The 19,608-nt window shown below is 34.9% G+C and overlaps 1 protein-coding gene and 1 long non-coding RNA gene across 2 annotated transcripts; both read right to left on the bottom strand.

Annotated features, from left to right (window-relative positions):
• Positions 1-3,366: 3,366 nt before the first annotated feature.
• LOC127873310 (uncharacterized) lies at positions 3,367-5,666 on the bottom strand. Its single transcript, XR_008046103.1, has 2 exons — positions 5,148-5,666; positions 3,367-3,930 (listed from the first exon to the last, which is right to left on the bottom strand). It is a non-coding gene; the product is annotated as an uncharacterized LOC127873310 (long non-coding RNA).
• A 529-nt stretch (positions 5,667-6,195) lies between these two features.
• Positions 6,196-19,493, bottom strand: LOC127872089 (uncharacterized). Its single transcript, XM_052415419.1, has 4 exons — positions 19,488-19,493; positions 16,943-17,036; positions 13,456-13,596; positions 6,196-6,602 (listed from the first exon to the last, which is right to left on the bottom strand). The coding sequence occupies exons 1-4, from the start codon at positions 19,491-19,493 to the stop codon at positions 6,370-6,372; spliced, it is 474 nt and encodes a 157-aa protein (XP_052271379.1). The 3' UTR covers positions 6,196-6,369.
• Positions 19,494-19,608: the final 115 nt, after the last annotated feature.

Below are 19,608 nucleotides of genomic sequence, written 5' to 3'. Positions count from 1 at the left end.
TGTACAATAAGCGACAGTTCACGCTGTTTTCTTGTCCTTTTACATGAATTAAAATATTAAATTGAGGCATCCGTGCTTTGAAATGTTGTTGATATAAACTAGTTAGAAAGCAAACTGAAATCCGCCTTCTAGTTGGTGCTCTTAAAACACATCGTTTAGTGAGACTAAGGTGTATAAAAATATTAACAGTACATTCAAAAGAATTAAAACTACTTGAGCTGCGTCATGCAAAAATAGGTATTATGCCAAATGCGGTAATAGGAGCTACTGCCTAGCCTGCGCATTTACACAGTCTGGTCAGGAGCTACCCTGTCCGCTCATGAAACTGCAAAATGTTGCATACCTTTATAGTTGCATTTTGTCACATATGGCATTAGAACCATTTTTGCATGACACTGGAAACTTATTCAAATAAATAGGTTAAAAGAAACTAAATCATTAACACAAAATATCTCAATAAAACATTCAAATACTACATGTATATTTAAAAGATGTCACTAACCAACATACTTTTTGTGCAAATTTGAACACAAAACACGCTCTCTCATTGTAAAAAAATGGTTGAGGGACATGGACTGTTTGAAAATAAATTTAACTATATGAATATACAGGTAATAGTGTGCTTTAGTATGAGTATAGTTGTATAGACGTTACAATTGGATTAAAAGTACTTGTGTAAAGTTGATATTGTTGAGTGTATTTTATCAGTATTCAGTACAGAATGAGCAAGAATTTACTATGACACTATACAGGACCATTAACTGTGGGGGACATTGTTGTAATTATCCAGAGTATGACAAAAATGTATACACATGTATATAAAACTGATTGTAAATGTTCGATCTGAAAATGCGTAGTTTTACAAATTTATCTTTTTAGCTTCGATTGAGCAACTTATTTAGTATTAAATAACAAGCCTTTGAAGAAAACATCAACTAAACTCTAGGGCAAGTAGAAAATCGAAAAGTATCTCACATGACAACATCAGTCATCTTTAGCGTTGGTACAAACCTTTGCCGACAGACCTGGACAGACATGAAGAACGCCTGCCACATATCAGAGATAACAAGGCTATTGTCAAGCAATATGGCCCTACCGGTGAAACTCCACCATTGTCAGATTATTTTTTTAATTTGTTGCCATAGCAACCAGAATTTTTGACGTAGGAAAAAAATGAAATGACGTGCAAAATCTCCATATTGCCATCTATCAATGTTTCAAGTTTCATGAAAAAATATGAAGAACTTTTAAAGTTATCGCAGGGTCCAGAAAAGTGTGACAGACTGACTGACTGACACACAGAGCGCAAACCATAACTAGTCACCTCCGGTTTCACCGGTAGGGGACAATAAACCCCATGGGCTTCATACCTAGCTTTCTTGTGTAACTGTTGTTTTAATTATGAGAGCCACTGAAACTTTTTAAAACTATAGGAGTTTAATATACTGTTGGGCCTGAAATACCCGCTTTGTAAGAAGGCCTTGGGAGTGCAGTTTTAAGAACTGGTTTACAAACATTACAAACAATGAAAGCTTCCTATCGATGAAGTTTCATCTTGATAAATAATGTAATACAAAAGACACGACCTGGACAAAAAATCATTATGACAATTAACAAGGGCAATAAATATGCAATTACCAAATCAGTTATGTTTCCTGTGTACTGCACTTCCCTTCAATTTGATCTATCAATCTATGCAATTTTAATTTTATACCTTGTATGCCCCAGATAGAGTTGAAATGATGTAAATTAACAAAGGGCAATAAATCTTAAATTATGGAAGCAATAGTTATGACTATTGTGCACATTGTATCCCCTTACTGAGATATAGGTACATATTAAGTTACAAGTTGTACATCTTATAGTTTTCAAGAGAAGCTACAGACATAATTTTAGTTTTGACCGCAGTAACTCAAAAAATAAGGCAGCAATATTAATGGTTCTTGTTAATGGCACTATCCCCTAATGAAACCTGATGTACCTGATGTTTTAAATTGAAACCTTTTTAGTTTTGGAAGCATGCAACAGATAAAATTTACATAAAAAGAAAAAAGAAAGGTATGGAAGCAAGAGTATTTTCTCTTTAGCACCTTAGTACATTCACTCAGGGAAACTTTTTAACCTGTTAGGTTTCAATTTTATTCTTTTTACAGTTTTCAAGAAATATTCTGGGCACAATTTATAAACAAACTAGAAATAAGTAACAAACACTGATTTCAACAAAACCCAAATTCAGACACAGACATACAAAATGTTTAAAGCCACAGTCGAAAAAAGGCAAATGGCCACAATACAGTCAGTCCTAGTCTTAGCCAAAAATTACTCTCTTTATGAGCATATACATATTTCATTCAACTATAAACGTTTTAAAAAGATCAGACCATTCATGAAAGATTTGGTACTATATTTATTTCTAGTGGAAAAAAGGGCCATAATTCTGTCAAAACTTGTTAAAGCAAAAATTCCTTTTTTAGTCTTCTTTCCATGAAGGTCATTCAACTATAAAACTCGAGGAGAATCTACCCAGTGGTTCAAGAAGAATACAAAACTGTAGGATATATAGAATAGTTAAAACCTGAAGCAGCAATATACTTGTTTGATGGTAATATACACAGTAAAATCATTCAATTTTCGAAGTAAAGTTGTTAAAGAGGAGTAAAAAACATAAGCTTCTTGACACACCTAAGTGTGTACGGAAAGATCAGTGCAATTTTTAATTCGCCCACTAGGTGGGGGCATGAAAATAAACACACTTAAAATATGGAAGCTTGAGTTATATTAAACCCTACGAGATTCATGAGACATTATTTAAGAAATATATCCTACCCTATACAATGTTTCTGTCCATTTAAGAGTAGAGCTTCCATGCAAGATAAAATAAAAGCTTTGTTGTTTGTAGTTACTAGTTATGATATTAAATGTAAGTTACTGTTATTTATTTGTTTCATTTTTTTTAAATTAAAACCTAACATGAGCTAACTGTCGTGGTAGAGGCTTTTTAAGACACAGTAGAAAAGCTTATCTCACTTACCCTGTTTCAATATACCAACAGTATAAACAGTTTTCTGCTGAAATAAGTCATTGAAGTTTTGGTGGTCTATGGATGGGAACGTCCTGCTTGGAGCAATAGATTTGTCTGAGTAAAAAATTTATGTCACGCTTGTTCCTCTCTAAACCAGGTGTATAAATGTTCCTGTGAGGAAATTAGGCCAGTGTGCATTGGCTGCATACTGTGCCGAGTGTAAACAGACGACTTATATCCCAGTGATCAGGCGGTTAAGGTGAAAGCCAACAGATGATTCACACATCATAGCAGACTATAAACCCGACCTTTGACCTTTTTTTAAACATAAATTAAGAAATAAACATTCTTAACACTTTTATTTTCCACGCTAACTTTGTATTTTCCAAACATATTTATATAGAAAGCAAAACAAGTGCAAACAAATACCAAATGAGTGTAAAGTATTCATTCGCCATAAATGTGTATTTTTGGCAAGAAACCAAAATAGTGAAGATCTTATTAATTGTTGGTACAAAGTATCTAAAACTGTTTAGTTGTCTTTTTTTCTCATCTAAAGCCTGCTCTTTGTTGTAAAATACAAGAGAAGAAACAAGATTATAGCTTGCAAAGGACAATTATAAAAAACAGTAATAAAAGTATAATCAAATAAGTAACTGTAATGGAATGTTTTGTAATGTAAGCATTGATGAAAGCTTAAATTAATTATACACAGAAGATCTTATTTAAATTTAACGTCTAAAATTGACTGTTCATCAAAAATCTCTCACAAAAGGGTCTGATCAAGTAAACAGTTCTTAGCAAACGTTTTAACATATATACAGTATATCTGTAACATGGTCAAAAAAATGTACTACATTTCATGTAAAAACCATGTCATGCTAGGATAATAACACATATTTCACTACCTGTGACAGTATAAGTTTTTATCTTAATTTAGTTCCAGTTTAGAAAGCTGCAATATTGCCATATTTTCAAACATTTCAATATAAACGATTTGATAATAAGCTATTTTGAAAAACAAACATAGCAAAACATTTTTTTTCTAAGATTTTTTTCTAAGATTTCTTTCTACAAGAGTATATACATTCCAATATAAACAATTTGATAATAAGCTATTTTGAAAAACAAACATAGCAAAACAATTTTTTTCTACGATTTTTTCCTCAAGAGTATATAGAGTACACTTTTTTCTAAGATTTTTTCTACAAGAGTATATAAACGGATTAAAATGCAAAAATAACTGACGTAAATTTGACATAACATAATGAGCAAAATATAATAATATAAAGCTAAGAAAAATTGAGCCGATAACCAAGTCCCAGTAACGTAAGGCATTTAAGCATTACAAGGAACATGGAATAACCTTAATGTATACAGCAAATGAATAGCCACAAATAATGGCTGCCTTTTTACTATCTGTTCTGTCTGAGCAATATCTTGAAAAGCGCCATGATTAGTCTTTGTGACCTGGTTTTTGGTTGCACGTTACCCAAATTTGCTGGCCTATTATTTGGACAAAATATTACCAAGATATACATCCTGACCAAGTTTCATCAGGATTGAGTCACAAATGTGACCTCTAGATCGGTAAAAACTTTGCCTGAGATTTGTTTGATCTTGACACATGAACCAAACTCATATTCAACCCAGATATTGTCAGTATACACGTTTTTATAAAGTTTATCAAGCTTGAGTCATAACTGTAGCTTCTAGAGTGGTAACAAGGTTTTTCTCAGATTCGTCACGGTGACCTATTTTTGTTAACGCACCTGACCCAGATAAGAACTTGGTCTAAATACAAGAGAAGAAACAAGATTATAGCTTGCAAAGGACAATTATAAAAAACAGTAATAAAAGTATAATCAAATAAGTAATTGTAATGGAATGTTTTGTAATGTAAGCATTGATGAAAACTTAAATTAATTATACACAGATCTTAATTTAATTTAACGTCTAAAATTGACTGTTCATCAAAAATCTCTCATAAAAGGGTCTGATCAAGTAAACAGTTCTTAGCAAAAGTTATAACATATATACAGTATATCTGTAACATGGTCAAAAAAATGTACTACATTTCTGTAAAAACCATGTCATGCTAGGATAATAACACATATTTCACTACTTGTGACAGTATAAGTTTTTATCTTAATTTAGTCCCAGTTTAGAAAGTTGCAATATTGTGATATTTTCAAACGTTTCAATATAAACAATTTGCTAATAAGCTATTTTAAAAAACAAACATAGCAAAACATTTTTTTTCTAAGATTTTTTCTACAAGAGTATATAAACGGATTAAAATGCAAAAAAACTGACGTAAATTTGACATAACATAATGAGCAAAATATAATAATATAAAGCTAAGAAAAATTGAGCTAATAACCAAGTCCCAGTAACGTAAAAGGCATTAAAGCAATACAAGGAACATGGAATAACCTTATTGTAAACAGCAAATTAATAGCCACAAATAATGGCTGCCTTTTTACTATCTGTTCTGTCTGAGCAATATCTTGAAAAGCGCCATGATTAGTCTTTGTGACCTGGTTTTTGGTTGCACGTTACCCAAATTTGCTGGCCTATTATTTGGACAAAATATTACCAAGATATACATCCTGACCAAGTTTCATCAGGATTGAGTCACAAATGTAACCTCTAGATCGGTAAAAACTTTGCCTGAGATTTGTTTGATCTTGAGACCTAGTTTATGGACACATGAACCAAACTCATATTCAACCCAGATATTGTCAGTATAAACGTTTTGATAAAGTTTATCAAGCTTGAGTCATAACTGTAGCTTCTAGAGTGGTAACAAGGTTTTTCTCAGATTCGTCATGGTGACCTATTTTTGTTAACGCACCTGACCCAGCTTAGAACTTGGCCTAGATATTGTCAAAATAAACCTAAGATTCGTCAAGTCTGGACAAAAAATGTTACCTGTAGAGTGGTAACGAGCTAAAATATGAAGACAGACGAAACACAAGACAGTCGCAAGACAAAGGGAGACCAGACTAGCTCACCAGGAGCACATCATGCTCAGGTTAGCAAAAATAGCAAAATAGATTAATATATGGATTGAGATGAAAATGAGGCATCATTCATTACAACTTACCAGTACATTAAATTGTCAGTAATCTCAATTAAAGAAGAACAAAAGAGATTTCTAAACTAAATGTGGAATCATCAAACTCAATTTTATTCACCAATAAAAAACCAACAGAATATGCAATTCAATTTATATATTAATGACATTAAAATGAAACACTTTTTAGCCACAATAAGCTTTCAGATAACTGACACCAAGCTGCAGGAATAACATGAAAGCATGGCGATGTTTTCATGCGAACAAATTACAATTCATCATGCGCATCTTTTGGCGGCTGTTTCTTAATATCATTATTGTTCTCATCCTCGCCAGGGGGCTTGCCCTTGGGGCCATGTTCCTCATGTTTGTGAGTGGTCCTACCAGGTGCCTGGTGGTACAGTCGGGAATTTTGAAGGTCAAACAGGTCGCGGCGAGTATCAGAATCCTCACTATCCTCCATGGGGCGTTCCTTAAGCTTTTCCTCAAACATGTCAGGAGCTGAAAAAGTAACATATAACTGGTGTATATCTGTTCACAACATTGGTTTCTATATGGCTGAGAAAATAAATAAGTAACAAGAGGGCCAAGATGGCCCTAGTTTGCTCACCTGAGAGGAGTCGGTTCATTTAATCTTTACCAAACGTCAAACTTGACCTAGATAATGTCCAGACAAACATCCTGGTCACTTGTCATCATTATTGAACCAAAACTGTGGCGTATGGAGTGTTTTTCTTTTTGTAAGATTTTACCTGGTGACCTATAGACAATCCCAGAAATCTATACCTCCCGGATTACCCGCCCCTGAATACTCGCGCGCCTCCAAAATAGTACTGAAGAAAACTAAGGGACATATATGTTTGTATAGGTCTCTGAACAAAACAAAAAGGCAAAACGATTTTATCGAATATATTTGAAGATTTAAAGTCTCTATTATCGATCAGATAATCAAATAATCGTTCGTGTTTTTTTAAGATAAGGTATTACGTAATTAGTAGAAATAAGGTTTGTCTGCATTCATTTAAGAGTACCGGTAATAAAACTGCATGAACAGGGACCTTTTTGTAAAGGTCCCTGGCAAGAATAAGGTCTTGATTGTCATTTAACATGTTATTTAAAGGTGACACGTGATATGTTATCTTAATAACCGTATATACACATGACGATTGTGCAGACATGTGGTGTCACGGGCAAACCCATAAAGCTTTTAATCCATAACTTGGGACATCGCCTCCCATTTAGCGGATTCGTTCGCTCTTTTATCGCCAATGTGTTTTTTCAAGACCTTAATCTTACTGAAATTAATCATCCGTTATAAACGAAGCAAAATCACTTATTTTTTTCGTTTTTGTATTTTTTTATCGTAAATTTAGACTATATTACAAAATTAAATAAAGACCCAAGTTGAGGAAATCTACAGAACACAATTGGAACTATTCAAGTTTATTTAAGGCTCCATATCTTTCATGTTGAACATGTTTATCGTGAATTTAGATGTTATTCAATTTATAAGAAATAATACCGGCTTAAACAAAGGCAGATATCTACCTTTCAATACAATTTTCTACCATGGTCTGAAATGTTTCAAAATTTCGCCAATTAATATTTTCGGCACTATTTACGCTAAGATCACAACGTTTTCTTCAGACTTTAAATATTTCTATAAACTTTATAATTTTCATTGAATAATTGTATTTCATAAAGGAATCATTAAATTTTACACAAAGACATTACTGAAAGGTATGCTTTAAAAAGCAAACTTGTCATTAAACATTACGTGTTGTCACTGAATATTGTTGCAGAGACACATATTTTATAAATCTATCGTGTATATTTTTTATTTAACTTATATTGATTAACGATGTGTAACAAATCGACACTTGGTTTCATGTTACAATTGTTTTCAATCCTACTGTGCGAAGTCACTAAGTACTGTTTATTGGAATAAAGCAGGTGTACAATATGATTACGCTGTAATCTGCCAAATTCTTCAGTACCGTTTTCAGTAGCGGGTTACGTAATAGCCTATATGGCGGCGGTCAATTTATTGATTCTGGGATTGTCTATATTTTGAGTTGACCCCCCCCTTACCAAACATCAAACTTTGCTTACAAAAATAAATATTTTGACCAAGATTCATAAAATCTGAAACAAAATTGTGACCTCTAGAGTGTTTACAAGGATTTTGGATAATATAATGAAAAATTTTGACAATCTAAGGGCAATAATTATGGCATTAATTATGTGAATTTGCTCATTATCAAACTTGACTGAGATCTTTCAGCAACTTTCATAAAGAATGCTTGAAAAGTGTGAATGCTAGAGTGGACAAAGACCAATTCTAAAACCTCACCTGAGCAATCAGGTGAGCTAAAAGTGTGTTTCATCTGATCTGAGCCATTTTCCAACTTGTCCGAGAAATCAATAAAACAAATGTATTGACTAAGTTTCACGATGATTAGGCAAAAAAAAAAGAGACTTCTATAGTGTTCGATCACAAGGTTTCTCTCTAGTCACATAAGGAAAACTGCCCCCAGCCACCCCTGGCGGCCATGTTTTTTGCTTGATCGGGACCATTTGTGAACTCATCTGAGATATATATTAAACCAATCATTTCACCAAGTTTCATGATGCTTGGGCAAAAAAAGTGACTTCTAGAGTGTTCACAAGCTTTTTTTACTATATTAATATAAGAAAAGTGCCCCAACCCCCCCCCCCCCCCCCCCCCCCCTTGGCAGCCATGTTATTCAACTCAACTCTCGTATCAAGGAAACAAGTGTTCTGACCAAATTTCATGAAAATTGGGCCAAAAATGGGACTTCTAGAGTGTTCACATGTTTTCACTATATACATATAGAGAAAAATGCCCCGCCCACTGGCGGCCATGTTTTTCACCGATCTGGACCATTTTCTATCTCATCCGAGATATCAATAAAACCAATGTTTTGTCCAACTTTCATGATGATTGGGCAAAAATTATGACTCCTAGTGCGTTTACAGATTTCATAGCCAAATAAGGAAAATTGCCCCGCCCACTGGCGGCCATGTTTTTCAACGGACCACAACCACTTTTAAATTCAATAAATATATCATTAAGACAAACATTTTGACAAAGTTACATGAAAATTGGGCATGAAATGTGACTTCTACAGTGTTTACAAGGTTTTTCTTTTTTTGACCTAGTGACCTATTTTTTGACCCAGCATGACCCAGTTTCCAACTCCATCGAGATATCATTTGGACAAATCTTCTGACCAAGTTTCATGAAGATCGGACAAAAAATGTGGCCTCTAGAGTGTTTACAAGGTATCTCTATAGCCAAATAAGGGAAACTGCCCTGCCCACTGGCGGCCATGTTTTTCAACAGACCAGAACAACTTTTGGACTCAACCAACATATCATTAAGACAAATATTTTGACAAAGTTTCATGAAGATTGGGCATGAAATGTGACTTGTACAGTGTTTACAAGGTTTTTCTTTTTTTGGACCTAGTAACCTAGTTTTGGACCTGGCATGACCCAGTTTCGAACTCGACCGAGATATCATTAGGACAAAGCTTCTGACCAAGTTTCATGAAGATCGGAAAAGAAATGTGCCCTCTAGAAAATACACTGTATTATTATGAAAACATTAATAGTCAAAGGGGAATAACTACTGTAAACTTAAATGCAATATTGAGAAGAGTTGTCTCGCATGTTACATGACCTTAATTCATGATTGTTTACAAGCCTTTTAACTATATAAATATAAGGAAAACTTCCCGTCCCCCTGGCAACAATGTTTTTCAATGCACCGGAACCATTTTTGAACTCAACTCTCATATCAAGTAAACAAATGTTCTGACCAATTTTCATGAAAATTGGGCCAAAAATGTGACTTGTAGAGTGTTCACATGTTTTCACTTTATACATTTTGGGAAAAATGCCCCGCCCACTGGCGGCCATGTTTTTTCACCGATCTGGAACATTTTCGAACTCATCTGAGAAATCAATAAAACCAATGTTTTGACCAACTTTCATGATGATTGGGCAAAGATTGTGACTTCTAGAATGTTTACAAGGTTTCTCTATAGCCAAATTAGGAAAACTGCCCCGCCCACTGGCGGCCATGTGTTTCAACAGACCGGAACCACTTTTGAACTCAATCAACATATCATTAAGACAAACATTTTGACAAAGTTACATGAAGATTGGGCATGAAATGTGACTTCTACAGTGTTTACAAGTTTTTTCCTTTTTTGACCTAGTGACCTATTTTTTGACCCGGCATGACCCAGTTTCGAACATGACCGAGATTTCATTGGGACGAAGCTTCTGACCAATTTTCATGAAGATCGGACAATAAATGTGGCTTCTAGAGTGTTTACGAACAAATGTGGACGGACGGACAAGCGACCGACAAAGACCTGTCACAAAAGCTCACCTGAGCAATCAAGTGAGCTAAAAATTAAAACTTGGTGGTAAAATCAAATCATTAACACTAGGTTGTAAAATCAAATCAATTTCCTTCAATCCGTTGGTTAAACAACCTTTAAACAAGAGCACCGCTAATCTTTTTTTCTTTTTAAAGGTGAAGGGACCTATCTTAATACTTCAATCAAAAAGGGGGAGGGGTGGGGTGGAGAGGGGTGTTTAGTGTGTGTGTGTGTGGTCATTTATTACATTATCTTTCAAAAATGAAAAAAAAAGATTTTATTATTTTTTTATTTTTTTTTTGGGGTGGAGGGGAATTCTTGGGTGGGATGGTTGGACAGTCTTTCAAAAATAAAACAAGGGCTGTTTGTAAAACATGCATGCCCCCCATATGGGCTGTCCGTTGTAGTGGCAGCCATTGTGTGAATACGATTTTTGTCACTGTGACCTTGACCTTTGACCTAGTGACCTGAAAATCAATAGGGGTCATCTGCGAGTCACGATCAATGTACCTATGAAGTGTCATGATCCTAGGCAAAAGCGTTCTAGAGTTATCATCCGAAAATCATTTTACTATTTCTGGTCACCGTGACCTTGACCTTTGACCTTGTGAGCTCAAAATCAATAGGGGTCATCTGCAAGTCATGATCAATCTACCTATGAAGTTTCATGATCCTAGGCGTATGCGTTCTCCAGTTATCATCCAGAAACCATTTTACTATTTCGGGTCACCGTGACCTTGACCTTTGACCTAGTGACCTCAAAATCAATAGGGGTCATCTGCGAGTTATGATCAATCTACCCATGAAGTTTCATGATCCTAGGCGTATGCATTCTTGAGTTATCATCCGGAAACCATTTTACTATTTCGGGTCACCGTGACCTTGACCTTTGACCTAGTGACCTCAAAATCAATAGGGGTCATCTGCAAGTCATGATCAATCTACCCATGAAGTTTCATGATCCTAGGCGTATGCGTTCTTGAGTTATCATTCAAAAACCATTTTACTATTTCGGGTCACCGTGACCTTGACCTTTGACCTAGTGACCTCAAAATCAATAGGGGTCATCTGCGAGTCATGATCAATGTACCTATGAAGTTTCATGATCCTAGGCCCAAGCGTTCTTGAGTTATCGTCTGACAACCACCTGGTGGACGGACCGACAGACCTACCGACCGACAGACCGACCGACAGACCGACATGAGCAAAGCAATATACCCCCTCTTCTTCGAAGGGGGGCATAATAATAATTTTTTTTGGGGGGGGGGGGGGGGGTGGAGCTGAGAGGGAGGGGGCTTTAGTGTGGGGTGGGGTCATTTATTAGATGATCATTCAAAAATAAGAAAAAAAAGGAAACAATTTTTTTTTAGGTTAGGGGGGGGGATTCTGGGGTGGGGCATGGAGGATGGTTTGGGTGGAGTCTATTGTGGTTTGTCAGGTAAGTGTTTGTAAGTATGAATCAAATCTGATCGTAAATAAAGAAGCTAAGGCAATTTTAGCAAAATTTAATACTTTGACCTTGAGAGTCAAGGTCATTCAAAGGTCAAGGTAAAAGTCAACTTGCCAGGTACAGTACCTTCATGATAGTAAGAAAGTATTTGAAGTTTGAAAGCAATAGCCTTGATACTTTAGAAGTAAAGTGGATCTAAACACAAAATTTAACCAAATATTCAAAGTTACTAAGTCAAAAAGGGCCATAATTCTGTCAAAATGCCAGTCAGAGTAACATAACTTTGCCTGTACAGTCCTCTTATGATAGTTAGCTAGTGTTCCAGGTGTGAAAGCAAAAGCTATGATACTTTAGGAGTAAAGTGGACCCAACCACAAAACTTAACAGAATTTTCAACTTTCTGAGTATAAAAGGGGCCATAATTCTGTCAAAATACCAGTCAGAGTTACATAACTTTGCCTTCACAGTCCTCTTATGATAGTAAGTAAGTGTTGCAAATATGAAAGCAATAGCTTTGATACTTTAGGAATAAAGTGGACCTAGACACAAAACTTAACCAAATTTTCAATTTTCTAAGTATAAAAGGGGCCATAATTCTATGAAAATGCCAGTCAGAGTTACATTACTTTGCCTTCACAGTCCACTTCTGATAGTTAGTGTCACAAGCATGAAAGCAATAGCTTTGATACTTTAGGAATAAAGTGGACCAAAACAAAAAACTTAACAAAATTTTCAATTTTCTAAGTATAAAAGGGGCCATAACTGTGTCAAAAAGCCAGTCAGAGTTACATTACTTTGCTTGCACAGTCCCCTTATGATAGTTAGTAAGTGTTGCAAGTATGTAAGCAATAGCTTTGATACCTTAGGAATAAAGTGGACCTAAACAGAAAACTTAATCAAATTTTCAATATTATAAGTATAAAAAGGGCACATAATTATGTCAAAATGCCAGCCAGAGTTATCTAACTTTGCCTGCCCAGTCCCCTCATGATAGTTTGTAAGTGTACCAAGTTTGAATGCAATAGCTTTGATACTTTATGAGTAAAGTGGACCTAAACAAAAAAAACTGAACCGGATGCCGACACTCAGGTGATGACAATAGCTCTTCTTTTTTTTCCAAAAATAGATGAGCTAAAAAACAGCTTGGGTGGAGTTTTCTAAAACTATGCAAAATGGTCAATTCTTGCCTATTACAAGAGAGATTGTTTATGCCAATATTAAGTATTTAAATTCTAGGCTACTAAGAAATAAAAGACCTCAAAAAATATATATCATGTCATCCACTGTTACTTTGTTTGAGAATCATGCAGGGAGGGATGGGTTAGTTCTATTGCTATTCATTGAATCTTTCAATAAAGTAATCAACATTAATACCAAATGTATAATTGACAAGAAAATGTAAATTTAGACTTGCAGCAACTATTGTATCTCAAGTAAACATGTTATGCAGAAACAACAATTTAACACTCAACCCTCAAAATGTTCTTACCTGGTACTTCATTCATTTTGTCAGCAGGCATAGGCTTCTTTTTATCCTCAAGCATTTTCTTTTTTTTCTTTGCAAGGTCAATAAACTTCAGGAAATCGTAGCCCTTGTTTACTGGTTTCCAGTTGCCCTTTGTCAACATGGCTGGAACAAACAAATATTCATTTGAATATGCCACAAGGAATATTAAGCTATTTTATCAATTTATATTTATTTTATTTTTTAACTAACATCGCCAGTCCACTGAAGATAATTTTAGAGTTCATGGTGCAATGGAATATTTACATTACTGTATGATTAGTATGTACATGGTGTGCTAATGCTTTTTACTCCAGAGGTATACCGGTACAGACTATTTTATGAAATGATGATTAATACTTGGTATGAAACAGATTAACCACCTTAGTACTTCAATTTCAAATTTAATTTTGCAAATATTAAACGGTATCTCATTTTATTGTAAAATACACTTCCAGCATTCCAAGACCTGAAGAAATCTATATTTGGCATTATGTTGGTTTTTACTTACAAAGCTACCAGTACATACAATAACAACATTCTAGCCATACAAATAAATTCAGGGTTCACAAAATAACAAGCAAATTCATTCAATTGATATCCCTGCCAAAAACATTTTGTTTATGAATGGGTGCAAATGCCTCGATGTATGCTGAAACCTAAAACAAGAGCTGTGTTTGTGAAACACAATGCCCCCTGATGCGCCGCTTTGAAGCTGCACGGCAGCTATTTTAGAAAAAAATGACTTTTGACCTTGAAGGATGACCTTGACCTTTCACCCTCAAAATGTGAAGCTCCATGAGATACACATGCATGCGAAATATCAAGTTGCTATCTTCAATATTGCAAAAGTTATGAACAAGGTTAAAGTTTTGTGACAGACACACAGACAGACACATACAATGACAGACAGACAGACAGGCCAAAAACAATATACCCCCGATCATTCAATCCGGGGGCATAAAAAACACAGTTTAGGGTTATTGCTTTTATGCATTGAAATTCTCCTCATTGATATCTATACACCCATGAAGTTTCAAGCTGAAATCTTGTATAGTATCTGAGATATAGCTCTGACAAATTACATAATAATAATACAAAAACAATATAGGGCAACAATTCTTACTACAGAAAGTGTTGGGATATGGTTCTCATGCATAACACTTCTCCTCATTGATATCTATACACTTATGAAATTTAATGTTGAAATCTTATATATATACACTTAAAATAATTAAACAAATTTGCTTCCGAAAATAAAGATAAAAAATATTTAAAAAATACAAGTGTTTGAAAATTTAGAGACACTTTAAAAATATTGCATGGACGATCAGATACCGGTGTGCAATGTGTATAGCGTCAATTTTTCAACAAAAAATAACATGTGATTGTAAGATATAACGCCATATAGAACTAGAACTTTGTCACAAACGTGACGTATACCCCCACATGCTGCATTGACACAGAATATTTTGCATGCTGTCTTCACAAAACAAGAGAAGCTAATTTATGGTGATTTTCAAGAATTATTATGCCATTATCATTTATGGCCATTTTGACCTTTGAACTCTTGACTTCTTTCGCATGACACACTGTCCAATGACTGTGAACAAAATAAATGTACAGAGTCATTTTAAAATCTCACAATGAATGACATAGTTATGGCCTGGACAAGCTCATTTGTGGCCATTTTTGACTTTTGAACTCCAAGTGTGACCTTGACCTTGGAGATATCGACGTAATTCTTTCGTATAACACACCGTCCAATGATAGTGAACAAATGTACCGAGTAATTTTACAACCTCACAATCAATGACATAGTTATGGCCCTGACAAGATCATTTATGGCCATTTTTGACCTTTGAACTCAAAGTGTGACCTTTGAGATATCGACGTAATTCTTTCGCATGACACCCTGTCCAATGATTGTGAACAAATGTACCAAGTAATTTTAAAATCTCACAATGAATTATATAGTTATGGCCCAGACAAGATCATTTATGGCCATTTTTGACCTTTAAACTCAAAGTGTGACCTTGACATTGCAGATATTGACTTAATTTATTTGCATGACACACCGTCCAATGATGGTGAACAAATGTGCCAAATGGACATAGTTATGGCCCGGACAAGATCATTTATGGCCATTTTTGACTTTGGACTCAAAGTGTGACCTTGACGTTGCAGATATCAACGTAATTCTTTGGCATGACACACGTTCCAATGATGGTGAACAAATGTGCCAAATGGTTTTAAAATCTCACAATGAACGACATAGTTATCGCCCGGACAAGCTCATTTATGGCTGTTTTTTACCTTTAAACTCAAAGTGTGACCTTGACCTTGGAGATATCGACATAATTCTTTCGCATGACACACCGTCAAAATAAAGGTGAACAAATGTGCCAAATGATTTAAAAATCTCACAATGAACGACATAGTTATGGCCCAGACAAGCTCATTTAAGGCCATTTTTGACCTTTGAACTCAAAGTGTGACCTTGACCTTGGAGATATCGACGTAATTCTTTTGCATGACACACCGTCCCATGATGGTGAACAAATGTACAAAGTCATTTTAAAATCTAACCATAAATGACATAGTTATGGTCCGGACAAACTTTCACTTTAAAACGCACTAAAAGATCTGGTGACCTAGTTTTTAATCCGGCATGACCCATATTCAAACTTGACCTAGACATCATCTAGATACAACTTCTGACCAAGTTTGGTGAAGATCGGATGAAATTTTCGGGACAGACAGACCGACCGACAGACCGACAAAGTGACTCCTATATAGCCCCCATTAACAATAGTAATGGGGGTATAATAAATTACTTATACATATGTTTCACTTAAAGCTGTTTGATGAAACCATTGTTTTCTGCCAGTTAACATAGCTGTATACCCAATATCGCAAATGTAATGGTTAATTGCCTTAAGGCATACATCCGCCAGGTTTATGACACTGGTTGTAAAAACACATTACCAAAGTTTCATCAGATAAGTACAACAGGACAGAATTCTGGTAAAATATGCAGTCAGAATATTTAGAGTAATTAATTAATGATGTTCATTAATGGAAGACAACCTGTATGTCCGAAAATTTAGAGTCACAAAAACTTATTATTTGGGCTAAAAACTGTGTCCAAAAATGTACAGTTTTCGTAAACTTAGAGTAATAACCGTAGTTTTTAAGATATAGCCCTTAAAAGTTTGTGACAAATGGATTGACTGGCGGACGGACTGACAGAAGGACAGACAATGCCAAAACTATATCCCTCCGTCTTGGGCGGGAGATAAATATTCACTTAAAGGCTTCACTTTCCCACCCAAGGGCATTTGTAGCACCAGAAGGTATTTGTATTTTGTATAATGTTTGTTTTTCCTCACAAAGCTACATACTAGTACCATGAAAACATTCTAGCCATAGAAATAAAATATTTTTCACTGTTCACAAAATAAATATTTACATGAAGGATCCACTTTCCCACCCAGGACATTTTTCAGCCAGTTGGTCAGGTCTGACGTTAGGAAGGTCTCAGAGATGTAGTTGAAAACCTCTCCCTGAAAATTACGAAACATACCAAAAATAAATAAATATGCACACATTGCAGGTGAGTTTGGATCCATGACACATGCTTGAGTTCAATATTGGCCAGTTGCATCTTGACTTTGGCCTTATAACTTCTGGTAATAGGGATTTTCATGTACACATCTAGTTATCACTCCATTATTTGGAAATACATAAAAATTGAACTAGTAATGGGTAAAACTGGTGTTTTGAAATGAGTTAAGAAATAGTGTTACACATATCCATTCAAAAATATATAAGATAATGCTTGAGGGAAATTTGATATAATGGGCCAATAAACATTAATTTGAACATGTAAAGCATTAGAACTAGAGCTCTGTCCCAAATGTGACAAAAACCACATTGAATTGTCAGCAATGTCAATTAAGTTATGAATAAATTTATCATATAAGATTAACAAAAGGGCCCAAGGAACTAAACTATTCTGAGAAGTTGGAGTTCAGAACAATAAAAGTACTTTATGAAGCATAAATATTTAAATTTTAAGCACATTTTTATTTGTGAACACTGCTCAGATATCATTAAAACATAAGTCCTGACAAATTGTCTTGAATATGGACTAAAAATGTAACTTCTAGGGTGTTAGCAAGGCTTCACCGTTGCCATAGGAGGAAAATTGCCCCATCCCCTAGTGGTCATATTTTTCAACTGGCCTGGATAATCATTTGTTTCATTCTCGTCTAAGATGTCACTACAACAAAATTTCTAACCAAGTTCCAAGAAGAACAATACTGCTATTTTTGCAGATCAGTTGCAAATATCTAAATTGGATTTTATCTTTACGCAAGTTGATTTGAAGACTGCTTGACACTACATTTAGATTTTATTGTTAAATAAATCAAGCAAATTATGATTAAAAATGTTCGTTATAAATAAAACCCAAGCCAATGAATTGATATTCAGCGTGATTATAAGATCCATAAACACTGCCCAATACTATTATGCTATATTAAAACTTCCAACAACAAAAAGTGCAATACGAAGACCCTTAAAGAAGTAACATTGTTGTAAAAATTCTAACAAACAAACATTCTGCAACTTTTTAGCATCTAAAAATTGTTTTGCGAAGTCATCTTGTTTGTTTTACGGATGATCTCAAGTCAGGATTGGATTCATTCAGTTTGCGTTAATATGCAAAATTTGAAGCGAACTTGACTGTGCTTTCTATTAGATTACCCCGCTCTTACCGGTATAATTGATAATGGGCAACTTCAAAATCATGGAAAACCTCATTCATTCCTTGAGGTAGTTCCATTCAGTAGTGCATTGTCCCACACTTTCATTTTTGCATATCGTTTCTGTTTTTCTTGCTGAATTGCTAAGAGAAGGACGTCCTGAGCTCCATCAATTAATAACATAATGATTACACTGCCAGAAGTCAATCTTGCTGGTAATGTTGGGTGTTGTCGCGGGAAATTTAAATAGAATATATTGTCCCACAAGAATTAAAAACAAGCTTTTTATATCTCGTTAAATCACTATAAATAGACCACATCTAGCATTGAAATTTTGGCTATTGCTATAAGAACGATGATTTTTTTTATTGGTTACCATTAATTAAAAAAGTATTCGTTGATTTTGAGTGTTTATGGCTCTTTAAACATTTATCAATACAAAGATTTCCAGTTGATATTGGTTCAAATCATGGTAAATGTTCAATTTGAAATATGCACTGTAGACATTTAAATATACCACAGCTCTCTTTCCTCCTGTACACCGCTACTACCGGTCATTATTATCATCCATATCATCATTATCATAAATGTCAGCATTAAATGCACAAATATATAATCAGACAAGGGACAAAATTGTCACAAAACCAGGTTTTCAAGTTAAAAAAAAAGGTCTGATAAAGGGAGACAAGTCAAAATAAGCATTGTTACCCCCTTGTTTCAAATTCAATCTATTTTTACTCGTGGCGACCTTGATTTCAATTTGATAAAGGGAGACAACTCAAAATGTGCATTGTTACTGATTGTTCATATTTACCCCCTTTGTTTCAAAATCAATCTATTTTTAGTCGTGGCGACCTTGACCTTGGAAATATCTACATAATTCTTTCGTGCAACACACCGTCCAATGATGGTGAACAAATGTGCCAAATGATTTTAAAATCTCACAATGAACGACATAGTTATGGCCCGGACAAGCTAATGGCCATTTTTGACCTTTGAACTCAAAGTGTGACCTTGATCTTGGAGATATCGACGTAATTCTTTCGCGCGACACACCCTCCAATGATGGTGAACAAATGTACCAAATGATTTTCAAATCTCACAATGAACGATAAAGTTATGGCCCGAACAAGCTTGTTCCACCCGCCCTCCCGCCGACATTTGCCTATCTAATAACCAGTATTTTCCTTCGGAAAACCTGGTTAAAAATGTACCATCATAATATGCATTGTCACAACCACCACTTACTGCCATTACCATCAACACCATGAAGATGATATGATCGTTGTCATCATCATCATCATCATCATCATCATCATTATCATCATCATCGGTATCATGGTCATCATCATCAGCAGCTTCATCAAAT

The sequence above is a fragment of the Dreissena polymorpha genome, chromosome 3 (genome assembly GCF_020536995.1).
Source record: "Dreissena polymorpha isolate Duluth1 chromosome 3, UMN_Dpol_1.0, whole genome shotgun sequence".
Classification (NCBI taxonomy): domain Eukaryota; kingdom Metazoa; phylum Mollusca; class Bivalvia; order Myida; family Dreissenidae; genus Dreissena; species Dreissena polymorpha.
The sequence above is the reverse complement of the archived record's forward strand: the minus strand, read 5'-3'. Positions and strand labels throughout refer to the sequence as shown.